This window comes from Pseudochaenichthys georgianus, chromosome 15 (genome assembly GCF_902827115.2).
Source record: "Pseudochaenichthys georgianus chromosome 15, fPseGeo1.2, whole genome shotgun sequence".
NCBI classification, from domain to species: Eukaryota; Metazoa; Chordata; class Actinopteri; order Perciformes; family Channichthyidae; genus Pseudochaenichthys; species Pseudochaenichthys georgianus.
In genome coordinates, this window is record NC_047517.1 from 25,200,502 (window position 1) to 25,215,402 (window position 14,901).

At 39.6% G+C, this 14,901-nt stretch overlaps 1 protein-coding gene and 1 pseudogene across 9 annotated transcripts; both read left to right on the forward strand.

Moving 5' to 3' along the window:
- The first annotated feature begins 965 nt into the window (after positions 1-965).
- On the forward strand, positions 966-3,299 carry LOC117460090 (peroxiredoxin-like 2A; annotated as a pseudogene).
- Positions 3,300-8,616: 5,317 nt separating this feature from the next.
- LOC117459950 (peroxiredoxin-like 2A) lies at positions 8,617-14,161 on the forward strand. Of its 9 annotated transcripts, none has more exons than XM_034101120.2 (7): positions 8,623-8,723; positions 10,782-11,015; positions 11,849-12,031; positions 12,436-12,527; positions 12,634-12,774; positions 13,158-13,322; positions 13,400-14,161. In XM_034101120.2, the coding sequence occupies exons 2-7, from the start codon at positions 10,829-10,831 to the stop codon at positions 13,493-13,495; spliced, it is 864 nt and encodes a 287-aa protein (XP_033957011.1). In that variant the 5' UTR covers positions 8,623-8,723; positions 10,782-10,828; the 3' UTR covers positions 13,496-14,161. The 9 variants fall into 9 exon arrangements, with proteins under 9 accessions (XP_033957016.1, XP_033957014.1, XP_033957011.1 ...); XM_034101121.2 differs by having other exon boundaries at positions 11,975-12,031; XM_071205697.1 differs by lacking the exon at positions 8,623-8,723 and adding an exon at positions 10,257-10,308.
- Positions 14,162-14,901: the final 740 nt, after the last annotated feature.

Sequence of the window (14,901 nt, forward strand, 5' to 3'; positions counted from 1 at the left end):
CACACACACACACACACACACACACACACACACACACACACACACACACACACACACACACACACACACACACACACACACACACACACACACACACTTCACACACACCACACACTCTTTTCACCTTGGACCCCCTTTACACTGCACTGGGATGGACTTGTTGGCTCCTCTTACAAAGAGGATCTGCTATCTTCACAGACTGTGGTTGTAAAAAGGGTAATAAAATAGAGACAGGATGTTTTTGAAGATGAACTTGATATGAAGGAGTTTACCATTCAGAAATTTGCCTGAGATGATATTTTTAATAATAAAATGTTATTGATAATTTAATTATAGTCAAGTCAGACACATTTCTGATAATTGAGCAATCAATATAATCATAAAAAGAAAGAAAAAAGCAGCTTTGTTGAGTATTTGATGCTGAACTAGTGGTGTTACTGTAGATAGCAACATGGATATCTTGTGGTTCAGGGATTGAGTGAAAGAAGGAATTTTTAGATTTCACCCTTGGCCCTGTAACACTTCACACATCTCTGACTATTTATAAACATGTATTCATTGAAAAGAAATGTGTGTGATTAATCGGTAATGAAAATAACTGTTAGCCCTGCAGCCTTGAATTCAGCCACTGAGTATATTGGGTGTAATTGCTCTGTAATGGGCAACAACGCCCCCCTGCAGGAGGCAGGGGGCGTTGTTGCCCTAAAAACCATGTCAGCTGGAGAGTCTCAGGACCTTTGCAGCAACTTTGGTACTGACCAGAAAAGTTAATAATTACAAATCTTACAAATATATTTGTTATTCTCTCAATCAGCACATGTATTTCCGCGGTAAACACAAGACCTTCACTTGGTGTTTATTAATTACACTTATATGTTAACATCTTGAACATAATGAAGGTGACATGCTGCACTTTGCACCCCACTGGTACTGAGGATTCAGATTAACGTGAGCCTTGTTTCACAACGGTCTTTGAGGAATTCTCCTCATGTTACGTTCACATAAGCAAAGCTTTCACCGGGATTGGATTTATCTGAGTTTAGAGGGTTTAAGGGGCTGGTTGCAAACTTCAGATTCCCCTCCACATTATCAGCGAGGCACAGTCTGGTGAGTATCACATTTTTGGTTGAGCTATTGTTATTTAACTAAAGTTTAATTTTAGGCCATTAGAAACTATATTATGAAATCTAATTGGTATTTTTCTTTTGGTAACATGTTTAGGGCTACAACTATTTAATCAAACTGCAGATTCGTCTTTGGATTCATTAGTTAATCATTGGGTCTATACAATGTTAGAAAATAGTTCCTCAAAGTCCAAGGTGATGTTTTTAAAAACCCATAGATATTCTGTTTCAATGTGACTTTTTATGTGGGTTAGTTAGGGTTAACCAACTATTCTATAAATCCATTAATCTTTGCAGCTCTTTATTTCTTGATCATCAAGTAAAACAATTAGCGTAAAAATATGAACAAAGCATGCACCTGTTTTGCTTTGTAAAGATATAAATAACCATGCTTAAGTAATCTAGTACGGTTAAAAATTCCTGAGATAGAAGCAGTGAGATTTGATTTTGTTTTGTTTGACATGTTCTCTTTGTAGGGGGACTGTGGAGCGAGTTTAGGGTCATGGTGAGCGTGACCACGGTCCTGAAGGCGGTGAGCCTGTTTGTTGCAGAGCTCATCAGCTCCGTCACAGACTTGTTCCAGACCAAACCAGCATGGGCCAACCTGGAAGTGCTGGAGGACACAGAACTGAAGTCCACTGGGGGCAGTGAGTTCAAAAGCAGAATCAAACAGAAACTATTTACTTGTACATATAGCTGCATCTTTGCACTACAAAGTTGCACATTTTAGCATACAACTCCCTCTGTGGGCAACCAAATAAGAGTGCATTTTGTACTAAAAGACTGTAACAACTTGATTGTACTAACTGTTTTAACAATCTGAACTTCTTATTGTGAGGATAGAATTAAACAAACCTGCTGTCTTCACAAACAACACTTAAGACAAAGACTTATCTTTTGAAATTATGATTTCCTGAGATATCCCTTATGAAAAAAAGTCAGTATAATTTAGATTCAAATATACTCTTTTGTCTCTTCAGTCCATGAGCGACACAGGGCCAAATCTCTGTGGGAGAAGACTGGAGCTGTGGTCATGGTTGTACGGCGACCCGGATGATTATTGTGCAGAGAGGTACGAAATAATTTGCCTGTTAGATATCAGTACTCTGTAGTGAATAAGTGATTCATTCATTCCATTTTTGTTCTATCTGTCCTTTCCTCTAGGAAGCTGCTGAGCTGTCCTCTCTGAAGTCCCAGCTGCAGGACCTTGAAGTCCCTCTGTTTGCCGTGGTAAAAGAAAACATTGGCAAAGAGCTGGATTGCTTCAAGAAGTCCTTCAGTGGGAAAGTCTACGTGGATCTGCAGGTCTGCTTTTACACGGCTCTGAGATAATAGGTGAAACACCAAGGGTTACGTAAATTAAGACAATAAGCTACTTTTTTTTTATTCTCATAGAGAAACTTCTACGGGCCTCACCAGAGGTCGATGTTTCTCTCCATGTTCCTGCGTGTTGGCGTGTGGATGAACATTTGGAGAGCCTACAGGAGGGGCTTCAGGGGAAACATAAGAGGTGAAGGACACATCCTGGGTGGAGTCTTCGTCATTGGGCCTGGAGATCAGGTAAGCAGTCATTTACAGAATTTATATTTTAATTAGGTTTTGAATGGGTAAATATTAGTTTTCCTTCTCCTGACAGGGTATCCTACTTGAGCACCGCGAGAAGGAGTTTGGGGATAAAGTAAATTTGCTGGCAGTGCTCACAACAGCCCGCAAAATGCAAGACGACTTGGCAAGATAGGCTTTGAATATGTGGATGAATGGACTGATTGTTGGTGAGCCCTTATGTAATAATGGTTGTTACATGTGACCATTTGCATGTCTATAATCTCTAACCCAGGAGTTTTCACTACACAACAAAATAGCCTCTAACATGCTGCTCTGTTGACATGGTATATTTAATTGCATTGCCTTTGCTAAAAAGTTAGGAAGTTAAATAATATATATATATATATATATATATTTAAAATGTGCGACTTTAACTGTTTATTGACCCACTGTCTGCAGTTATTGTCTTGTTTATTGTGAAGATATTTTGAGTGTTTTAATGACGATCTGTTTCTAAACTCTGCTGAGAGAAAAGCTCTGATGTTCACACATATCCTCCACATTTAAAAAGACAGTCTTTGCCTGACATAATGGAGATCGAACCTTTGGAGTGATTGAACACATTTTATGTTTACCATGAAATAAAATACCTAACCACTCCAGTCATCACTGTCTGTGTGTCGTGTTTTGCTTCGTCTTCTTCTTTTGATGGGTGCCGTCTATTTTATTGATGCTTATATTTCTGCTAAGCAATCCTATCTTATATAAGAAACTGTTTCAAAACAGGAAGCTAACAGGACCGTGACCTGTGCTCTTTCACTCATGTTAAAAGATCCATTCAATGTGAAGTCATGAACCCCTAATTCCCCTAGGTTTTTCCTTATTATTTCTGACATCCACCCCACAAGCCTGTCTGATGTTTCCCAAACGTTTTCAATGTATTATTTACTCCACAGAAGCGGTGGAATAAATAGCAGGATTTCCCCATAACTACTATATTAATAATATTATGTGGTGCAGAGGCATGTCAGGGGGGGCGCGAGAGACCAGGAGGAAAAATGGTTATTAAAAAAAAAAAAAAGATACAAAAAAAATCATAATTTGAACAATTATTGATTCGAAAATAATATGATGCAGTACAGTACTATTACGTCTGGGTCTCTGTGTTTCATCAAAGCTCGACTGTGTGTGTGGAACGAGCCATGTTGTGTGCGCGCGAGAGAGAGAGAGAGCGCACCGGTAGGCTACTGGAGATCGTTGTTGTTAGCTTCTGGTGCTAGCGAGCTACGCTAACGGATATAAGGAGTTTTTTCAACAACAAAGTGGAGGAGAGTCCTCTCCTGTCAGACTGAGAGACTCAGTGAGCTAAAGGACTCTCTCAGTGTTATCTCAGTGGGTCTCAAATGTTTTGGTCACCATTAATGTAAACAATTATTTCCGAGGCACACGTTTATATGATCATTATAGTTATACAAAAATAAGAGAATAAATGAAAAACAGGAATACTATATGAGACTAAAAAAAAGAATAAAGTTTAAAAGGGTGATTTGTAAAATATCCATAAAGAAAAAGTAAATCTGTGTACAGTTCTGTTTCATATGGGTGTTGAGAGAGGTATCCATAGATCTCTTCATTTTGCTCTCAAAGTGCACCAGATTGATGCATTTAACTTCAATATTTAAAAATAAATCTTCCCGGGGGAGCTTGCCCCCGGACCCCCCTATGTGAGGTCCACACACCACCTGTAAAAATATCACTTTACCCCTGCTTACACCTATATGCGGCGAGCTGATTATCGAGCCTTCATTGTGACAGTCGCGGGTACACTGTGTATTTGCGTGGGGAGTGTTGCAGTAGAAAATTCCACTGTAGCGACCGGTACATTAATGGGAAACCCTAAATGTTTGAGCACCCTCTATGAAACGTCAAGCTACCCCACAGCACCCCCAAAATAAATCTCTGGCGCTGCCACTGAGCCTGACTATTTGTGTTGGGGGGCCCGACTTTTTTTTTACTCCAAAGGGGGGGCCTGACAGAAAAAGTTTGAGAACCACTGATTTAGAGTCACTGTGATGGACGCTATTACAACATTGAAATGATCTTTTACTAAAATATTTATGTTTAATCAAAACATGGGTTATCTAAAAAGTTGTGCCACACAAGACACTTTAACTATACTTCCTTGCATAATATTCACTTACATGAGAATGTTAGCACGGAAGTAATGAAAATAGCATTGGTTTTGTGAGCTTCAAACTGAAATGTATTGCTGGTTCCTAAGTGAAACCTTGTGGTAAAAAAAAAGCGAGGGCTGGATGTGACTGCAGACAACTCAGAAATATATCCAATATCCAATAACAGAGTGTAGGAGATTCTAACAAGTACAAGTCCTGCATTAAAAATGTTACTCAAGTAATAGTACAACAGTATTGGCATCAAAATATACATTTACCAAAAGTAAAAGTAACCTACTCATTATGCAGATCGGTCACATTTCAGACTTATATATGTTTTGATTATAATTATTGATGCATTAAAGTAGTATCTCAAAATTGTAATTAAGTAGGCCTACATACTTGAGTACATCTACTTAGTTACTTTACACGACTGCAAATATCGAAACTAATACTCACAAAATCACAATTTATTCTTCCGACTAACCGTAGGCTTCAACACATCTTGTGATCTGAATGAAAATACTTACACTTGACAGGCTGATTATTTCCATCACTTGCTCCCCACAATCATCCAGTGAACTCTCGCCAGCTCTCGCCTTGTATGGGCTCAGAACAGTCTCATAATACACACATGCCCACAGAAGGATTCAAACTTGTATTTCCGGATCCATACTTGTGTTTTTCAATGCACACACAAATGTATTCCGTTTCATATACATGTAAATACAATCCAAATACAGAAAAAAGTTTTACATATGTATTTTTGATCCTCACTTATTAGTTTCCCGTTTAAATCCCCTGAACCTGCAAACACAAACAGCTTTCTGTGCACGGATCGCTTTGTATTCGTGTGTGGGTTTTTTGAGACTCCCCTGACGGTCAGCCGATTCGTACATGTAATTTTTTCTATCTATAGCCAATCAGATGTCTCCTTCATTCTAAGCCAATCACATGAGCGCGTCCCCACGGGTAAGATTACTTCATATACGCATTTTGCGCAGTCCGGTCAGCTAGCTAAACAGAGGGCGGAGCATCAGGTGATCATGCAGAGCAGCGTGTCTCCATCAGACTCAGCAGCTGATCTGATCTCTCTCTTGCGTCCGGTTATACTTCACTCGCGTTTATGTCCATATCGATCAGATCCAGCTCTCCTGATCGGCCTTTATAGAGAGCACCGATCAAACTATTAAGAGTGAATATCGGCCGATAATGACCGGCGGGGCTCCCCCCGTTAACAGGTCACTGTCTAGCACTGGCTTCGTAGTGCACTGATCGATTAGGCTAAACCAGGGGTTGAGCTTAGACAAAAATAAGAAGGAAATAAAATAAAAGTATTTGTAGGACTATTTATATTTTGTTGCATGGTTGAAAATGTTTCGTATCTTGTATTTTGAGGTGATACTGTGACACATAAATAAAAAACAAAACGGTTTTAATTAGGTCAACTAAAATATGCGTCACATCCTGCTACGGTCCCGCGCGAGCGCCTTTTCTTGGAGGCGAATAACCTGACCCCCGGCTCGATGAGCGAACTATGGATAAATCAAAGAAAAGTACCGGAGGAACACAGGATTTAATTCTGCGTGGACAGAGTTGTATGCTTTCACAGCAAACGATGCTGGTTTACCGGTATGTTTGATATGTAGAGAGAAGTTGTCAACGGTGGTCCACACAGCGGCGTGCGTACGCCAGCAACACTCCACGTCGCTTCCCAAAATGCAGTTCGGCTAAAAGTGACGTCACCCCATTCAAAGTGAATGGGCAGAAGCGTTGGAAGCGTCAACGCACGTCGCTGTGTGGACGGGCCGTTACGTATCGAGGAACAAGGGAGAGGAACGGCCCGTCCACACAGCGGCGTGCGTTGACGCTTCACCATTCACTTTGAATGGGGTGACGTCACTTTTAGCCGAAATGCATCGTGGGAAGCGACGCGGAGCGTAGCTGGTGTGGCTCGCTGCAAAAGTTGAGCAATGTTCAACTTTTGACGCCTCGGCAGAAGAGTCAGCCAATCGAATCATATGCCAGTACAAGCTCTAGCCAATCAAACCGCTGCTTGTGTGTCAGGGGCGGGAGATTCATGTGATTAGTTGTTGGTCGAGTTTAAGACACGCCCGCCGGGCCGGAAGACAGCTGACGATCTTCAGTCATAATTCAATGGGGTATGTAATTTATTTCAGAAAACACTTTTTGTTATATTCCATGGAATGCTCTTAACGTCCCGATAGCAATGAATACATTAAATGCTTTGACAATAAATACATACAAAAAGTAATCTGTGGAAGCCGTGGTGCTATAAAAAGCACGACCAATCATTTTAGCCGGCCCGGCTAAAATAACTGGATGGCCTACCTGCCTTCCATCTGTGCAAACTTATCTCGTGCCCTCATTGGTCATGTGCGCGTTCGTGTGTGTTGGAGGAGGGACTCTGTAAGAAAGTCTGAAGGAAGAGGCATATTTTCCCGGTTGTGTACTTTCAAATTTTAGCGCACTTGAGCTGGTTTCTCCATTCTTACCTACCCTACCTTTAACTCTTTTTAGGGTGCAACTGTTTTATTTATTTCAAAGTGGGCCCATTTTAATAATATTTTTTTTCCCTTCAAATGTGCAGAGGACTCCCCAAGTGCTGTGTTTAATTTATTTTAAAGTAGGCCTGTGTATTATTTTTAATTCTCCTTATAAGAGTTCTTTTTTCTTATTAGAGGTTAACAGTTTTATATCATGTAATAAATAGCCTAATAAATGCAAAAAAACTTGTAGTTTTTGTCTGATATAACAATAAAAAACTATGAAATATGTTTTGCGGCTCTTTTTGTCAAAAAGGTTGCAGACCCCTGGGCTAAGCTAACCTGTAGCTGCTCCCTCCACACTCACAACAACTTCATACAGACATAAATAAAGCAGCTGTCTTCGCCACACAGGAAACACACATTTAAAACGGTTTTGCCTGCCGTTTTTGTGTACACAAGCATTCATTAATGGTTCGGAAAGTGGCGCTGTACCTTAATAATATAAAGGCTTGTATTTGCGTACATTTCCTGTTCGGAAAGTGGCGCTGTACTGAGAGTGGAGGCAGAGCCCTGAGTGGAGGGTGTCATGAACGCAAGAAATCTAACCTCGTGGGGGCGCGCTCATGTGATTGGCTTAGAATTGAGGAGACATCTGATTGGCTATAGATAGAAATAATTACAAGTACGAATCGGCTGACCGTCAGGGGAGTCTCAAAAAACCCACACACGAATGCACAGCGATCCGTGCACAGAAAGCTGTTTGTGTTTGCAGGTTGCATTGAAATTGAGCAATTTTATTTCTCTGAATGTTTTTAAGGCACGTCTGCACGAGATGCTTTCTGACACTATGGGTGTTTGTAAGTGTTGGTGAATATGTAATTATGATGTCCTCTATTGTTTGTTTTTATGTTGTTTTTATGTTTCATGTGGAACTAAATTGATGCAGGTCTCCCTTGTAAAAGAGATCCATGATCTCAAGGGACCTATCTGTCTAAATAAAGGTTTGAAATGAAATGAAATGAGGTGCAGAGGTTTTAAACGGAAAACAAATATGTGAGGATCAAAAATACACATGTAAAACTTTTTTCTGTATTTGGATTTTATTTACATGTATATGAAACGGAATACATTTGTGTGTGCATTGAAAAACACAAGTGTGGATCTGGAAATACAAGTGTGAATCCTTTTGCGGATCATGAAATACAAGTGTGAATCCTTCTGTGCGCATGTGTGTATTATGAGACTGTTCTGAGCCCATAATCTTGCTCGATTAGTTTCCCCTGGTCCGTGGATCGTTTCGCACGCCTGCGCAAAGATCTGTTGTTTACTAAACGCTCCGTTGAGAAAGGCTTGTCGCTTCATTGATTCTGGTGAGTGTGCATTATTATGAAACTACTCTTATAACTTGATATAACGGTGGCAGCATAAGATGCACCTGATTAAGGAAGATCCGCTAGTTTCAGACTCTGTATCAAAGGATAAACTGGAAGCTAACCGGAAGCTAACCGCTATTTCATCGTTGTCACCGTGCCAACAGTAACTATAGCCACAGGAACTTTGTAGGCCACTGCAAGTATTATGGAACTATCATCAACATGACATCTCAGGAATGGTGAAATATTTCAATCCTATTCGGTTACAATTGAGTTTGAATTTCTAGAACCATCAGGTAATGTCATTGAATACACATGGGTAATATGAAGGTCATTTTCTGTCCTGTTTGTCATCCCGCAGGTCATCCCGCAGGCTGGACAGGTTTAAGTGACTTAATCTTTACTCTAGTCTAGTGACGCATAGTAGGTGTAGCAACGTAAATAAAAACGACAAGTACATTTCCTGCTTTCAGAACAAGTACAAACTATTGTATTAAGCCAGAACAAACAAATATACTAGACTAGGCCTAATGTTAAAAATAACAACACATTAATGACCAATATAGTTGGGTATTTTGGACAATTATGTGTTGGGCTTGTTTAAACGAGGCAGCATTGTTCAGCTTTTGATGAACATAGGTAAAGCAAGCATCAGATAAGGACTGATGGTGCATTTTTTTTAAGTCCCTTATCTTTCAAGGCCAAATTATTATTATAGATAAGGGTTATATGGTAAACACATTCGAAAAAAGTTAATTATTAAAAGTAAAGTTCATTATGCAGAATGTTCCTCTTCAGATTTATACATTTTTAAAGGTTATCATATTGTTATAACCAGAGGTGGGAAGTAACTAAGTACATTTACTCAAGTTCTGCAATTAAGTACAATTTTAAGATACTTAAAATACTTTTAAGAGTATTTCCATGTTATGCTACTTTGTACTTCTATCCTACAATTCAGAGGTCAATTGTGTACTTTTACTCCATTACATTCATTTTGTGTCTTTAGTTACTTTAAAGATTTGGTTTAATAATGTGAAATATAATCAACACTTAAATAAGACTTTAGTTACACCTGGAGTAAATTCACAAGCTACCCTGCAGTATACAAAGTCATTCAAACTAGCTCCACCTTTACCAGCTTTGATAGCACTTTAATGCATCAATAATTATAATGAAAACATATAATATATATTATTCTGAAATGGACTAATCTGCATAATAAGTACTTTTACTGTTGGTACTTATATTTTTATGCTAATACTTTTGTACTTTTACTTGAGTAATATTTTGAATGCAGGACTTTTACTTGCAACAAAGTATCGGGCAGTAATAAATCATGGTGGCATTAACAGCCTTGAAACCTCCTCTTACCGCGCGTTCTGCAGATGTATTCAAGGAATCTAAACTTCCTGTCGTTGCAGGCGTGGGCGTCTCTATTGGCTGCTACTGTTATCATATGTTCAGCCCTTTGTCCTCAGTGTTGTTACGTTTCAAAGCACAAATTCATTCACTACTTGAAACTGGATGAGCTCAATACCAGGACAATAAGTTGTCCTTCTCACTTTGGAAATGGAGACACGTTAGTATATTCATTTCTTATATTTTCAATTAATTAAGGACAAAATATACTGTAAACCGACTTATATTTTTTTATTAACTCTGTAATTTATGTCTTGACGTAGAGCGTAGGGTGCAAGAATAGAAAGTTTGAAAATAGAGAACTCTCAACCCCAGTAAGATGAATAAGATAAGAGTAACACCTTTTATATATTCATGCTTTCATCGTTAATTTTTATTTGCATGTTTACATTCTTATTTTAAGCATAGATAAAACTTGGCTCAATGGTTTAGTGGTCGGTGTAACATTTGATCTGGGCAGTCTTATCATGAAGAAATATGCAAGGTATTTCTCTCTTTAATCTGTGAAATCAGATGCAGGCTCCTGGAGAGTCGTGCTTCAGGTGCGGTGGATTGTATTGTCTGTAACAATATGTGGCGGCACGCACAAGTACTTTACATTTATTAGAAAAGACTTGTGTTTCTTTCTTTCAGTGAAATCTTGAAGGTGTTTGTAGTCAGAGACCTTTTCCTCGGGCCCGATGCTGGCTCTGTCCAGGTGTCCGGCAGCTTTGAGGTCCCCGCGCTGCTCTGCCCTCTCTCTGGGGGCCACGACCATGAGCAGCCAGCCCTCCACCACAGCCAGACCCCCGTCTCTAAGAACCCAGACAGCTCTGTTTCACCAAAGTGAAGCCAAAGCCAGCCCTGACACAAACAAGCCCTCTTCAGGCAAGGACATATTTGACTGCCTACACAGCTAGCTCTTCCTATAACCCAAACTTTAAGCATGTTGTAGAAACAAAGCTGTGACCAGAGCACAGCTTTGTGCTCTGTGAGCTCTGTGACCCCCCCCCCCCCCCCCCGCCCTTTTGAGTTACACTTGAAGTTGTTATGAAAGTGGACATAATATATATGTATTACTTTAATCTTTGAAGCATTGTCAAAGGTTTTTGGAAAGATTACTAAGTTTGGAGTTTTAGGATATTTTAGGACTAGTGAAGATTCATCCAAAGTTGATAGATAAAAAGTAATGAAAAAAACACTTGTATTCGCAACTATTTTTGATAATTATTCATTGAGAAAATAATCTGGAGAGTAATGAATTATGCCTGACATTACACTGAAGGATTTCCTAATGGAAAAATAACAATTTAAAGTACAATCGAAAGCCCACTCATCAAGAACCACACAAGCTGCTGTAAAAAATATAATTTACAGACTTGTTATCTCGTCATGTTGAACAGCATCTCATCTCCTTAGTATGTGCAATACTTAATCTCATTGGGTGTGCTTTAGATAAGAGTAAAGTCAGAAGAGGCTTTGCTGGTAAAAGGCACCACATGCTCTCGTTCAACACTACGCTGAAACTCAAGACTGCAAGCGGCAAGCTAGGTCTTGTTGAACTCTTGTCTTCAGGGAGTTCTGAGAAGGAGGGAACGTGGTAATATCTAATAGTCGGCACATCTGGCGCCTCAGGTCTGCAACAACTGTATATTCGACATGCAGAATGTTTCTTCCAAACTTGTGACACATTGCTCTCCTGGCGCCTGTTTGTGCTGCAGTGTCCTCTGTTTTCGGGCTGGAGGGGGATCTGTTCGGGATGGGAATGTGGTCTTTGGGTCTGGGGGCTGTCGGAGCTGCGCTCGCTGGGATCTTCCTAGCCAACACTGATATGTGTCTGCCTAAAGTTTCACAGGCATCGATGGAGCACCTTGAAGAGGCTGACCTGCGCTCCACCATAGATGGTAGGAAGGCTTTCTGATTTGCTCTATGTAATAATGTTTCAACCAATACGCTTGATTTTAGAACCAGCTGTTGTTAAACCCATTGAAGGAGAATTAACATTACATCAGCAGAATCAGACATTTCCAGTTTTCTGCATTGCACATGCTCTGAATGAGGTTTTGTGCAACATTTAAAGCAAAGCCGCTTTCTGAAATCTGCTGGCCTACAGATTATATCACTGTGAAGGTCTTTGTCTGAAGCCGAAGGGCTAGTAACTGTTATTAATACATATAGATGTTCTGTGCCACCATGGACAATTAGTCTTTTCTCTGTTTGAAGGCTGCATCTTTTATCTTCTTGTGCTTGAGACACGTCAGATTGGATAGCTTGTTTTAGGAACGGTTTCTTCTTGTTTTATCTACAGATGATAATGTCATCAAAGCAAAGAGCCTGTGGGACAAGAACGGGGCTGTGGTCATGGCCGTCCGACGTCCTGGATGATTTTTGTGCAGAGAGGTGATATCAAATGTTTCTGAATGACACAGGAGAGGGTGCTGAGTTTGTACAGTTTCTAAGAATGATATCTTACTTTCTGTTCTAATCTCTCTCTCTCTCTCTGTAGGAGGCCTCTGAGCTGTCCTCTCTGAAGTCCCAGCTGGAAGAGCTCGGAGTCCCTCTGGTCGCTGTCGTGAAGGAGAACATCGGCACAGAGATCCAGGACTTCAGACCGCACTTCGCTGGGGAAATCTACATAGATGAAAAGGTAAGCAGTGGTAGAAAACATCACCTGTTCCAGAGCCACTGTTAGTACTCACCTTCCTGTCAGTCCATCTAAACTACTTTGCACTTAAAATAGTCTTATTCCCTATTTCTATCTTTTATTTTCATTACAGACTTTGTTAGCTAAGCCATTGACATACATTTCTAATGACCCTTTGATGGGGAATAGTCTATTAATCATTAGTTATTTGAAATAAAAGTACATGTTGAGAACTAGTGGAGATCTCTTTGCATAACTGTATTCATCTGCCAGGGGCAAGTTGAGTTAACATATGATAAAGCCATTTTAATTTCGTCACATCACAAGAAATCCTGTACGACAATGAACGTGATCTGGCCGACGTAAAGTTATTTTTGTGATTGCAGCAACACTTCTACGGTCCGCTGCAGAGGAAGATGGGGGGTCTGGGCTTCATTCGCCTCGGCGTGTGGCAGAACTTCATCCGGGCATGGAGGTCTGGTTACCAGGGCAACATGCACGGAGAGGGCTTCATCCTGGGGGGAGTGTTTGTCGTCGGAGCAGGAGACCAGGTGGGTGTAGCAGACATGTGGACCACACAGGGAGATTTGAGATAAAACGGTAATTTAAATGCTTGTTGTGTCTGCAGGGGATTCTCCTGGAACACCGGGAGAAGGAGTTTGGCAACAAAGTGGACACTGCAGAAGTTCTGGAGGCTGTTAAGAAAATTGTGCCAGTTAAATAAGTCATTTAAAAAAAATTAGACATAGGTGTTTTTAGATCAAAACTAGAATAACAATTCGTCCATCACTGTAATATAACGACATTTAAGTTTGTGGTGTATAAAGTCACAATATATTTCTTCATTTGCACTTACGAAAGCAAAGCTGTGAAATTCAGGACAATATTATCACTTATTATTCTTGTTAATCTCTGTGGACACCTAGAAGAAGGTGCGACGAGTATTAAAAACAGGTAGTAAGGGACTTAAAGTCAGCCTTTTCATTCAGGTACGTCAGCCACTTAAAGACACTTGAAATCTTCCTTTTAGAGAACCACATGAATCAAACTAAGGCTGGGCTGCATTTCATTAGCTATTCTATTAGCTGCCTGTTAGCGGTACATTTCTAACAATGTTCCTGTGTGTCACTTTCTCTGTTTGCTTCTCCTGGTCAGGCGCCACAACGGACCTCTAGCATGGCGGAGAGGTGTATGTGCAGCCTGTGTGTGTGATAATGACAACCTGTCTCCAAACTCAACATAGAGAGGAGCAGGTTTGATGCTCAAACACACACCGGCTCAGCCACTGACGCCATGTTGAGGAGTGTTTGTGCTGCCTGGAGCGTGTGTGTGTGAAATTAAACTCCAGAAAATGAAAGTAATAAATAAAAAAGACCTCATCACAATATTTCACCTGTGCCCCTGTGTGTTTCATTATTTTAATATTTCAAATGAATGTTTGGGCAACGCATGACCAACTTACGTATATGTTAGTAAAACATTCTTCGAACTCCAGTAAATGTATTTTTAATATAACATTTGGACAATGAGAACACAGATAATTGGATTTTCTGGCAGGTATATTTAAATGTGTGTGTTAACTTACTGTATACCAGAGACACTTGTTTGCTGTTATAAATTATAACACTGTTGTGTGTGTGATACTCTGCATCCACCATTGGTATGCTATTATGTATTTGTATACATTTACTTTTTCAGATATTAGAAATGTGCATTTTGAAAAATAATTTGATTACTAGTTTATTCAGATTTTAAATTGTTCTAAATGAAAGCCTTCCTACTTATTATACTTTTTTTTTTTTTTTTACGAGATACCAGTCTGACTTATATCTTATCACATCCATCTATTATTCATTAACATACACACTCCCTTTTTCCTGAAGTTTGATGATCCTGTTGCTTATTAATATAATAATAAAATACACAGTGAAACAACTTCAATTAAGAAAAACACCAGTTTGTTCACATCCTTCTGGTAAATACATGTAATAGTTATATTATAACATATTAGTCCCAAACAGAATATCTACATACTATTCTAAAAACCAAGGCTTATTTTCTGTTGAAAGCTCAGGATGCGTCCCAACATGTTAGTAAACATTCACCAATAATCAACGTTAAATTATTTTA